The sequence below is a fragment of the Coturnix japonica genome, chromosome 20 (genome assembly GCF_054131305.1).
Source record: "Coturnix japonica strain WE chromosome 20, WE-NBRP24, whole genome shotgun sequence".
In the NCBI taxonomy this organism is placed as follows: domain Eukaryota; kingdom Metazoa; phylum Chordata; class Aves; order Galliformes; family Phasianidae; genus Coturnix; species Coturnix japonica.
Window position 1 is genome coordinate 7917250 of NC_140682.1, and position 12521 is coordinate 7929770.

Below are 12521 nucleotides of genomic sequence, written 5' to 3' on the forward strand. Positions count from 1 at the left end.
CTTAATGCATTTGCATGCTTATCAATGGCCAAACTACTACTTTAGGATGCTTTGGTATGCTACTTGAGTTCCAAGGGAAAACAGGAGTGTGCAAGGAAATAAAGAATAATATGGGGATTGCTGGTGGTTTTGTTGTACATCCCTCAGAATAGCATCTGAATAATTTATTGCTTCAGCATCTGATTATGAGAAGCAAGCTGAAATTCAAAAGTAATTGTTTAAATCTTGTCACTGGGCTAGATAGATTTAAGAGTCTATTTACAAATAGAAACCAACAGGCAGGGCATGGATTAAGCTGTAATTGCTGTTTCCATGAGATGTGTAACAGTAATGTTCTTTGTCTCTTTATTTTTAACATAAGGCTAGAAAATATTCTTTCTGAGAGTTCTGCCCTTGTACTGAATTTGAAAAAAGATTTGCAGAGGAAAGAAGAAGAGTATGCAGATCTAAAAGACAAACATTCTGATGCCGAGAAACAAATTCAGCAAGTACAAAGCGAGGTTTGTAACTCCAAAGCCTAAAACCTAAGTCTTGTGAAAAAACGCTGATAACTGGGAAGAAGAATGCTATTTACTTGAAGAGAAATAGACTAATTTCCAGAGGCTCTTTAATATAAGCATGTATATTTTTTTTCTTCAATTTCAGCTTCAGTGATGTTAATAGTTAAAATTTAATTATTAAACAAGTAGATATTTTAAAACCCATTTTGCAGGATCTTAGTCTGAAAGTTTATTGGGTGTGCTTGGGGTGGAAAATTGAAGCTTAAAAATGAATTCATGTCTTCCTTGGTAACCTTGCACTTGCTGTCATTTTCCTACTCAGCACTTGTTTGTGAATTCCTCTTTATTTAACAAAGAAGTATTTGGCCAGGTTGGATTACAGAAGTCTTTTAATGAACCGTGAGCTGTGCTTACATTACAGGTGTCCACGATGCGTTCTGTGGAGGAATCCCTCAGGAACAGGATGGATGAACTTGAAAGGATTAATAACCAGTTTAAGGATGAGCTGGATTATAAAGACTTCTATATCCAACAACTTAAACAGGTATTTTTCTTGCTCTTAATTTTTATTAAATGAATGATGCAGGTTTTCCAAGCAACAGGAAAAAGGTCAAAAAAAAAAAAAAAAATTGGAGCAAAATGAAAGTGGCCAACTGAAATTAGTGGTAGACCATGAAAGATATTCAAATAATTAGTCACTACAGAGCACTGGCAGATTGCTTTAAATACAATAATCTGCATAGTAAATACATATGTTATACATGCATGTAACCTGATCTTGTTGAGTGACATCACGATATGTTAATTGAAATGTCTTACCATAAACTCTTTTTATCAGCTTGAGTCCTTATTTATGCTATATGAAAAACTTATTAATTCTAGGCTGTCTTAAAAATTCTGCTTGTTTCTACTGTGTATGCTTTTCTTTCATCATGAAATATAGGAGCTGGAGGAAAAGGACCATAATCTTCAAAAGTGGCGTGAGGAGAGAGATCAGTTAGTTGAAGCTTTGGAAAAACAGCTCAAAACTTTGGCTTCTAATGCCATACAAAAAGAGACAGAAATAGCAGAACTGAGACAATCTGCCTTAAAGGATTCAAGCAAGGTCAGCTCTCCTTTCCTCCTACCTGATTAGCTACCCATAAATTCTGTAAAACTCCTGTACCTGCTCTTTGTATTCTGGGTGTGGTTCTGTTCTTGAACACTGTCGTATTGACATCATGTGCAACTAACCAAAAAAAGCACCAGCTTTTATTTTTGTTCTTCAGAAACAGAATTTCTGTTAATTACTAAAATTTCAATTTTTTCAGTAGTTCAGATAAGCTGATGTCAGTTTGATGCTTATGATCCTACAATCAGACTGGACATCTGTAGCTTTTTCCGATAATTCACAGCATTTCTAGATCCCAAGCTAGGCTCAATACTCAGACAGTAGCTTGTGTGTGTTAATTCCTTTTGCCAATCCCACAACTCAGCAGTTTTTACTGTTTATTAGGATAATGCAACTGTGATAGAAGAGTTAAGAAAAGAACTGGCTGACAAAGATGACTTTATAAAGGAATTAAAACAACGCATTAACCACAGTAGCCCTCAGTGTTTGCCAGAAATACCTTTACTTGAAGAAAGACAAAGTAGAAGAAATGACTCTGTAAATGAAAAGGTATGATTATATTTATAGAAAGTAAGTACTTAACATCTTGTTAACCCCTTTTTGTTCTTCTGTTTTCCTAGGAGATACTGGAGCTGGAATCATTTTTCTTAGCATATAGTCCTTTAACTACATATTCAGTGATGAGTACTTGTTGGTTCTTTTTGTCTTCCACTCAAACATGAGCTCTCATCTTCTCAAAACTATTTTATTTACTAGAACACCATCTCTCTGTGTACATTATGGAACTTTTCCATGCAGTTTTCCATGTATTCGTATGTGGATGCTGAAGATTAGGCAGAGGTTTAGCCTTTGGTGTTCTAACATAGCAGCTGTGAGCGTGCAGAGTATGGGGGGAATGGATGACAAAACGACCAGCGTTACAGATTTTGTCCCTAAATAATGTCTCGCTTTCTCTCTTTTGGAGGCAGAATCCTGCCTGAGACTGTTAGTGAGACCCAGTAGGGTGTATCTGAAGATCACACAATGAATAGATGTTACTACCTTCCCACACTTGTGCTGTGTTTCAGCTTACGTGTTCATGTGGTGTCTGAGCTTGAGGTTTTACACTGTAACTTTAGAAAACTCGAGATATTTTGGAGGTCTAATGCATAGCCTAATCTTTACTCCTTTTAAATATTTACAGCCTAGGAAACAACAAAGCAAAACTAAAACTAGAGAAAGTATTCCATTAAGATGCAAATCTGAAGACAATCATTTGTCACGTCGATGTACTAGGAGCCTCACTTCATTAAATGAATCTGAGGTTAGTATGAAACTTCAGATCTGAAAATGTTGTGATTGTATTGCTTTTGATAAGGAATGAATAGGAAAAGATCTCATGTTCTCTAAACAATTCCCAAGTTTTAATTTATTTATCCCTTTCAAGGTGATCAGATCACCTGTTTTTATAGCCTTTGATAGGAATAAAAGCTGTTGAAACAATTGTGTGATGAATTTTTGTCAGGTGCTGTTGAAAACTCTCCTCATGTTAATGCTTATGAAGTGGCTCATGATTAGATAAGTTACTTGGAAAAAATTCATGGAGCCACTGAAACGGGCACAGCAAATTGAACTTATTTTCTTCCTCTGCAGGATTTCTGGATATTGTTTTGTTAGCAGATGATGTTAATCATTCCTATATAAGTTTTTAATTGCTAACTTTCATAAAATAGCAGTTACATATATTTTAAAAACAAAGTATTTATTAACCAACTTAATTCTTGGAAATACAGTGGGTGGTGATACTCCATTCAGATTCTTAGCAGAGCCTGATAAAGTGGCTCTGACTACTTTTTGTCTTTCTACAATCTTTGGTAACTTTTTGAGAGGAAGAAGACTCCCCTCAGAGGGTCGGAACAGTGTAAGTAGTAAAAGCTGCTAGTCTGTGTTTGGGACACTGGAGTTTGCTAGTTACTAGCAGCAGTAGAAGCAGCCATCTACCATTTTCTGATGTCCCCAGCAGCCTGTCTTCCATGTGTTCAACCAGCATCTGAACTCATTTTTGATATGCTAGCTGAATTCCTGCCATAGAGAAGGAGGAGTCCAGGTGATCTCAGTTCTGACTTTGTTGTTCCTGTTGAGAAAAACAGGATTGGGTGGATTGTGGACAGGAAGTGCTGCTGGGGAAATGCATACTGACATTTCCCTGTCACTTAGCTGTGCATTTGCTGCCATTTGACCATGAGCAGGTACATGATAGCCTTCAGCTTAAGTACGGTGTCATTGCTTGAATGTCTGTATTCTCTCCAGGGAAAAGATAGCAATGGAGTTCTTTAATGACTTGTACTGGGCTTGCACCTTGCCAGCTGGACCTTACTTATGTAAATAACATCTCTAGTGTAGAAGAGGAAGGGCAAATTCCCTAAGATTAAGCTGGAAGTTAATCGAACACTTGAATCAAATGCTCCTGTTCCTGCCCAGTTCTGATGCAGCAGAGTTGAGATGAAGAAAATCGTGTCAGTTCTACCACCATTCTCTATTAAAAAAAAGTGTAGTTGTCTGTGCCCTTGAGAAAAAATGACTTGTAAAGTATCAGGCTCAGTTTAACATGGAGAACTTTTTTTGTGATCATAGATTGGAAATAATTTTAAATGTAACAAGTTCTAGGAAAGAAGGGTAAAACTCTGCTGTAACTGAAATAGACTCCTTCTGTTACAAGTGTTCTTACAGCAGGAAAATCGAATGCTTACATATCCTTTTCCAGATGCTTTATAGCTTTTTAATCTCATGGCTACCTTAACACTTGCACTTAAAATTCTTCTGTGCTATCAGGAGCATTTGGAAACTGTCCTCGACTCTTCTGGAGTGTCCGCAGAAAATGGCAAAACTAGTCGGTTCCCAAAACCGGAGCTGGAAATCCCACTGACACCTCTGCAACCTGATAAGACGGAGATAAAGCAGCACGGCAGCATGATACCTTTAGGAGTGAAAATGCCTAAGGCAAAAAAGAAAAGAAGTGATGACATGGATGAGGTATGACCTAGACCCAACAGAAAACAAAATATCTGATGCCTTTTTACCATTCTCATTTAAGCATTAAAAAAATGCTATTTCTACCTCAGTAAAGTAGTTGAAGAATTTAATCAATGAACTGCTTTAATGAACAAAACTAACAGCCAAGCTCAGTGATAATGGTTTAAGGGAATTTCTCTTAACTTCATTGTGTATTTTCTTTGAAACCTGTAGACATAAATCACCTTTTAAACATCATGAGATGTCTAATACTGATATCCTAATGTCCTGTTTTTATAATTGGATGCTTATTTATTATTTGATTTACAGTGGAATAGTTACCACTAGCAAATACTTCCCTACTATTAGCAAACGTGTTTAAAGTGTTCACTTTTGTGACATCTGTTGTTCTTTCCAAAAGAATCATGGCTGAAACTTGTCTTATTTTCCCAGGATTTTGTGAAAAGTGAGAACACGAAAAATACAAAATCTGTCATGGCTTTTAATTCACCCTCTGCAAGTGACAAGAAAATGGTTGGTTTTTGTTCTAGTTTTGAAGCTAGCTTGGGACTTCCTGTAATTGTGTGGTCACACGAAAGAAGCAGTGTCTTATCCTTATGTGTATACCTGAATGGGAATCTTACATGCTTATGAGCTCTTCCTATTAAATTCCATAAGCTAACCAAAGGGCAAGTCAGTCTGTCCCCAGAGCGTGTAATGGCTGTACTGTGTAATGATTTGGAGGGAAGGATATTGCACACTGAATAGTTGGGAAGAGAAGCTTTAGTGTATTATCGTGTGCTTTTGTAAGCGAAGCCCTTGTATTAAACTAAGGTTCATATCATTAATATGCATGGCAGTTATTAAAAACAGATGTTCACATGTGATAGCAGTATCCTTGGCATGGTCAGAGTATGAGTAGTAGATTTTTCCCATCTGTTGTCTTCTGTTTTGTATGTTTGTTTATTTTATGTAATTAGAACAGCTTATGTAAGAAACAACTCCACAGCTTGGGAGCTACTTTTAAAGAAACTACTGCCTTATTAAGAAACTTTAAGAAACGTATGCCTTGAAATAGCTGAGATTTTGACAACTCCCTAAAGGATATAAAATTGTCTACATTACTTGCCGTTGTGGTATCATCAGCATAATGAACAGAGGTGTCAGTAGTAAAGCTCAAAATGTCAACTTAAAATAACGTTGAACTAAAATGAAGTTTAAACAATGCTCTTGTTTCACATGTTCACATCTCTGTTGAACAGAAATCCGGAAAAGACTACTTCCTGAGAAAGCGAGTACATGCTTCAAGACTGACTAAAAAGAAGGATGAAACACTGCAAAAAGTTGGAGATTTTATTCAAAGCTCTCCTTCTATTATACACTCTAGAGGTTGGTGTAGAATAAGTTTTATTCCATGTTTTCTAGACATTGTAGAATGGCTTGTTTCTGCTGTAGGCTATTAATGTATGTGTTCTTAGACTTGTCTGCCATGTTAAGTTGTCCTTTGATTTATGAAGTAAATGCATTTATTCGTCTCTTCAGAGATTCATTATTACATTTGTGAAAACCTACAAGTATACAGAGAAAGTTGGTTCTGTCTTGTGCTTCTGTCAGCACGAAAGTTAGGCCTGTTGTTTAACTCCTGCTGAAGTTTCTGACTTCCAGCGACTTCTGAGCCATGATTGTCTTTCATACTCCATTTTAATGCGTGCTTTAAGCTGCCGTACCTGAAGCTATAAACTGTTTCAGCTATAGAAGCAATAAAGAACCTCGATGAACAAATACAATTTCTGAGTATTTTCACTTAAATTTTACGTGTCATTTATAAACCAAGTTTGTTACGAAGCTTTTTTTGCATTCAGTGATTTAAAGACTCACAAAACCAGTAAGTTGATTGGTTTACGTATCAAAACAAATTTCTTCTAGCCAAGAAGCTGATGTCAGCAGTAAGTTCTCCTAAATCAAACGAACCTGAAAGTCTCGAAGAAGGAGAGACCAAGCCAAAACGATCCAAAAGGAAGCTGTATTCCACTGTCGTTTCTGGCCCTCTAGATATACCTGCTTCTTCGGTAAGCGATTATACTGTAGTCTTGGCTTAAAATAAACTACTAAGGAGTCCAAACAGACTGGAGGTTTCATCTATTTGCAGGAGGAGGTTGAAAGTACTGAGGTATTTCTTTATTCTACCAAGTCATTCTTGTTGGTCTTCCTGCTGTTCTGTTTTATTTTGTCCTCAAAGATCTCTGTGTTTGGCTGACTTACAGTTTACTAAGTAGGTGATGTAGCAATCACGGAGATGTCTTCTAATTTGGAATCATAGATAATTTCAGTGTGTCGGAGTGGGATTATTCTACTACACGCTTTTCTAGAGCACAACTTAGACAGCTTTTTAGGTATGCTTAAACTATGATCTCCTGTCTAAGCCAACTTGCAAAGGATCTGATGTGCCAGTTTCATGACTGTTGGCAGCTATTGTGCTAAGAACATTCTTGCTCTGTTGGAACTGCATCTTTTAATTATATTAGAGTCCTTTTTCTGTTCAGCATAGTGATCATTTGCCCATACTGTAATATCCCTCTGAATTTTTTGATGATTTGATGAATGATAGGGGCAGAAACCGAAATGTTATTTTTTTTTGTTAGAGGATGAAGAAGATGAGACAATTTCTTCTCTCACTGTAGTTCTGAGAACATGGAACTGAACCGAGAACTGAAATTCTGAGCAAGTCATAGCTACAGGGATTGAGGCTAAAAATGTTTTCTGAAAGCTTCATGTTTCACAAAACAAGTATTATAATACTCTTTTGAAAACAAGTATTTCAAAATGAAAGCTGCCTTCAGGCTTTCCTCAGATGTGTGTGCTTTTTTAAGATAAACAGGATTTTGTACATTCTCCATATTTGTTCCTTGTGATTAAGCTGCATTAAAATGATCTCGGTATCCCATAGTTTTCTGAATAAAATATAATAAGCAAATGCCATTCTGAAATCCATTTAGGGGAAGAAATATGTTTGCGTGGGTCAAGAAGAGCTTGTCAGTCTTGTGTGAAAAGATGAGTAACTTTTGAAATGTTTTCTTCAGGAATCTGAGGAACAAAAGAAGGAAAGTGATCATCTGATCATCAAGCGACGGCTGAGATCCAGAACAGCTAAAAAACCTTGAAGAAGCGTGTTTGTTCCCCTTTCTCAGGACATACTTTTATCGTATTATTAAAACTGGTTGTTAATAAACAGTAACAGTTACTCCGTTGTGTTCTTAAATTTGTATATAGGTGTACAGTGTCTCTCTGACAGTTTCAAACTGACTCCATTGAGGCTGAAATAAATACAAGCTTTCTTAAACTGGGTTTGGATTTTATTGTGGTTAAGGGTTTATTTATTTTTGTCTTGCCTCCCCTGTATAGGAACAGTATCTCTAGGACTGATTGCTATTTACCCATTGTGCAGTAATAACTGTACTTGTTCAGGATGGCCTGGCTTGCTTTTTTCACGTGACTGGTGTACTTAGCAGAACTCTGGCAGAGAGAAGAGCATGAATACACATTAATATTTATGTATACTTAATTTTTGGGCCTTTTTAAAGAATTTTCTTTGGAGAGAAGATGGTGCCAATTCCTCAGTGTGGAAGAAAGGTGCTTTCCCTCACTTGTGCAAATTCAGCTTTAAATTAATAAACTTAGAAAAATAAACCCAATACATTAGGGGGGAATTCTAATATCCCAAATACTGTTCTCCCCCTCAGTGAGCTTCAAACCTTTAGATGCTGTTGGATGAATTAGCTGAAAGGTTCTCAGCTGGCAGTATGTCCTTGTGTTGTCTCCAAGTCCAATAGTTCCTATAGATTCAATTGCTCAGGAGGTAAAACATGGATGAAAGCCGACTTGGGTGAATATTTGAGAGTTTGATGGGAGTGAATTGCCTTAAAAGCAGCTGGTGATAGAACAATATACTGATTGTATTTAAAAAAACCCACAATCGTACTATTTGTTGCTGTGCCGATAAGCTTTCTCCTTGCTTGTAGGCTTGTGAGATCCAGGTTTGCAGAAAACAATCTGTGAAAAGTCATGGGAATCATGTGGTTTTATGCTCAGCAATCTCATTAAAAACTTGAACTGACTTTTAGAAGCTTTTCTCCATGGTGTTAGCTGGACAAATCTGCATGTGGATGTCAACATGGAGGCTTTTATTGACCTGGACTAGAAAACAGCATTCGTACCTACCAGGTGAGATGGGCAGCTACTGCACAGGTACACAGAAGAAACTGATGGAAGCATAAGTACTTGAAATCACCCTCCCTCCTATTTATTGACCTATGTATGTGAATGCTGTGCATGAATGCCTCATAGCCAGATGTCAAAATGGAACAATGCTGCCTGAAGTGGTTGGTGACAATATGGAAGACGGTTCTGATTAGCTGCAGTTTGCAAATTACTTGCAAATATTTCATATCCAGAAGACTGCAATTTATCAGCCATGCGATATTGGAGGCAAAGTCATTGCAGGGGATGGGAGTGATCTACTTGTTCCAGAAGCTGTTAATAGAGCTCTCGTTGCTACTGGGTACATCATGATATACACTTAATTACACTACTTTTCAAATGGTATTTTTATTATGAGAACAGCCTCATTGCTGCCTGCTGCTGCATGGGAAAAGTAGTTGCACACTTGGTATAATTATATGTGGTTCTCTGCTGCAAAACTGACCTTTTACAAAATGTCACATGTGATGTTTGGTGAGTCTCAGGCTTGCCTAATTTCTGTGCATTTTCGTAAGGCACAGCAAGTGCAGAAAACAGGTTGCTTTGTTTAGGGAAAAGAAAAACCAACCACAAATGTTTAGCTGACTTGCGGAATCAAACTCTATAATCCAGAGATGGGTTGTAAAGCAGGTATGTTTATTCCAGCGTTGCGCAGCGCTGGGTGCAAGGGGGAGAGCTCCTCCAAACCTGCACACCGACTTGTAAAGCCGTGATACAGAAAGCAGGCAGAAGAAACATCCTTCAAATCCAGAAGGTAAACTCCACCTATTCATTCCTTAACTGGGTTAATAAAGTGCATGGATTTGCCACCACTGAGTGTATGCATTCAGCAATTCTATTACTTGCCTTCAAGTGTTGTACCAAACTACAGCACTTGCTATCAAAAATTTTTGCAAAATTGGAGTCCAAACTCCAGAAAGTCTTCTATCCTTCTACAGTTCTGTATCCTTATAGGGTACCACTTTACCCTGACTGGGCAATCTCTTGCTTTTAACTTCTATTCAGGGCTTCATGTTTGGCCCTGATGCCCACACCCCTAAGTGCATCATGTTTGATATTGCTGTGACTCCTGGGGTACAACATTGTTTTTCCCCATTTGTGCTAATGTCAGACTTACAGTTTTTAAACAGTCAATATTGTTGGACCCTTAGCTCCAGTTTTATTAAATTTCTTGCCAGAGCAACCTGGCAGGTACAAGAATTTCTGTATTCCTACTTAGTTTATATTTAATTAATCCAAAAAAAACGTAAACCTTTTCTTGTTGGGCAGTAGCTTCTATTACTGTTACAAAACCATCTATGAGTAGTAAGAAGCACCCATATCCACCAGAAAATAAATCTCTTTATCCTGCTTCCCTAGGTGCAATTTCCCGTTGCAGTTTGCACACTGCTTTCCTTTCAGTGGGGCGGAGCCCTCCCTGGGCACTTCAAGCCCCCACTCCCCCCACCTCTCCCTGAGGGGATCTCTGGGTCCTACGGCCCTATTCTGGCACCACAACAGTAACAGCTGTTATTATCACCAATTCCCTTACTATCTGTTTGTCAAGCAGTTTTGTTTTGTTTTCATATCGTTCACCTCTTTTCAGTCCTGACATCCCTGTTATACCTTGCCAGTCCTTACTCCTCCAGCCTGTGTCTGTCCCAAACTTTCTCACTTTCCAAACTCTCATCATTACAAAAACTACTAACATCCTATTTCAGTTTCACCTCCTTCTCTCCAGGTGTCCAGTGCTAACACTGGGATTTCAGGTTTCCTACATCTCTGCACATGAAGGCTATTCTCACTTCCATTGCCCCCTCCTCCCCACCTCCCCCCTTTGCTGCTTACAGCAACAGTCTCCGTACCCGGCTCTCTCTCACTCCAAGAGTTCTTGCAAGGGGGGGGAAACAATACAGGGGGTTGCTCTCATGCTAGCACACATAAACTCACTTTCTCTTTAAACCTTTTTCCTTTGTACACAATTTCACTATTTGTACCTTCAGTTACACTTTGACACACCCTCAATTATACTTTCTGTATACCAATAGCAATTACACTTTCTTATACCATCAAAGCAGTTTGTCCCATTCCCTTCATAACCCACAGATCAAACAGTACAATTTTTCAGTTTCCACAAACACCCTTAATACCATATAACTTTCCCTTAGCAATCCATATCATTCAGTTCCTTGGGCTGTTCCACCCTTATCTTTATGGCCTTATTTTATGTTTTTCTTGATTCCCAATTTCATCTTTATCCCCTAGTTTTAATACAGTATTCTCAAAAAGTGGTACTGTCATCCCGGTTCTCTCTACCCCTGTTATCTTTAAGGCCTCATTTGTTAATTTGAGTCCTGACACCTTACGGGCCAGTGATGAACGAGCTGTCCCAGTATCAACTAAAACCACAACTTCTTCCCCCTCAGGTCCAACTTTTATATTTACCAGGGGGTCCTGATGGGACCAAAGTTTTGAAAGCCCCAGAAATTGATCTAATTGTTCTGCTACTCTTATAGAATCTTCAATTAAAGATTTCATTTCCTTCTTAAAATTTCTAATTTCTCCACTAGTGAGTGGGGAGTTTACATAGCATATTTGTCCTTGTCCCAATGGGACCTCCCATAAGGGGTACACTGAGGTGCTGGTACAGCTAGTGTCTGGGAAAGGAGAAATTTTTATGTCCCTTTCACATTGTTTTAATTCTCTCCTGAGCCCAGCATGCCCCTCTTTTCTGTGAAATGTCCCTGTCTGCTTTACCATTTCCTCTTACTGGGGCAGCGCCTGTCTCCCTTTGTGCTACATTGGGGTTATATGGGGGGGAGATTCTCAGGAGGGTCCCATTGATTAGTTCCTTTTTCTAATTCCTCTCCTTCCTGGTCCGGGCCTTTTTCTTTTTACTAATAACAGGCTGATTTCTTGTATCCAACAGGCAGCATATTCTGATTCCTCCTTTGAAAAGGGGTTTTGTTCTTTACATATAAATTCGAGATCTGACAAACCCAACCTTCATCAGATCCATATTTTGGCCAAATACTGATTTTCCCTGTAGTGGATCTCTAGGCCATATCTAACACAATATTTAAACATCTTTTCCCTATCCTTTTTCCTGGTTTTGGGATCATTTTAACCCGTCCTCCAAGTTATATACTAACCACCAATGATGACATTATTTGATGAGGGTGTTCTTGCTTAGAGTCCCTCCCGGTTCCCCAGCAATATCCCTCTGATATTCCAATATACATCCTAAGAGATTTTCTTAGGTATCTCTTTCCCTTATGTTCCTACACACACGAGGAGGGGGAGCAATGGTTCAAAAACAAAGTTTGTAAAGTTAACATGTTAAAGCGGAGGTAACACAACCCTATTGTTTCTCTAATCTGGATCATTATCACATTTAAACCGTGGTATTTTCTACAACAAAAGCAACAGGGTCTCGATACTAATTGTGGTTTGCCTTTTGTGGGCTTTTACCCCGCAGGATCATCTGCTTCTGTCTTTAGTGAAAGGACTCTCCCTCAGCAATCCCAGACCCTGGAGGTTGATGAGAGAGTCTGGGGAATGGGAGATTTCCCTTTAGTCGGGGAAGAGGTGGTCTGTGAGTGCCTAGGAAACATTAAGGTCCATAAATCCATGGGACCTGATGGGGTGCATCTGCGGGTGCTGAGAGAGCTGGTGGAGGTCGT

At 38.5% G+C, this 12521-nt stretch overlaps 2 protein-coding genes across 2 annotated transcripts in view; one reads left to right on the plus strand and one right to left on the minus strand.

The window, feature by feature from the left end:
* LOC146757518 (rho GTPase-activating protein 32-like) overlaps nt 1–12521 on the minus strand; it is a 218196-nt gene that overhangs the window by 173500 nt on the left and 32175 nt on the right. The window lies entirely within an intron of this gene.
* Nucleotides 929–6701, plus strand: LOC146757536 (uncharacterized). Its single transcript, XM_085520664.1, has 8 exons — nt 929–1044; nt 1444–1605; nt 1996–2160; nt 2795–2914; nt 4423–4623; nt 5056–5136; nt 5865–5991; nt 6529–6701. The coding sequence occupies exons 1-8, from the start codon at nt 931–933 to the stop codon at nt 6699–6701; spliced, it is 1143 nt and encodes a 380-aa protein (XP_085376790.1). The 5' UTR covers nt 929–930.

Bases quoted from the DNA above. Each gene is read 5' to 3' on its own strand.
- LOC146757536 (XM_085520664.1), top strand. From the start codon at position 931: ATGCGTTCTGTGGAGGAATCCCTCAGGAACAGGATGGATGAACTTGAA. The intron at 2,915-4,422 runs GTTAGTATGAAA...CTGTGCTATCAG, and splicing joins CTTCATTAAATGAATCTGAG to GAGCATTTGGAAACTGTCCT. The intron at 5,992-6,528 runs GTTGGTGTAGAA...AATTTCTTCTAG, and splicing joins TTCTATTATACACTCTAGAG to CCAAGAAGCTGATGTCAGCA.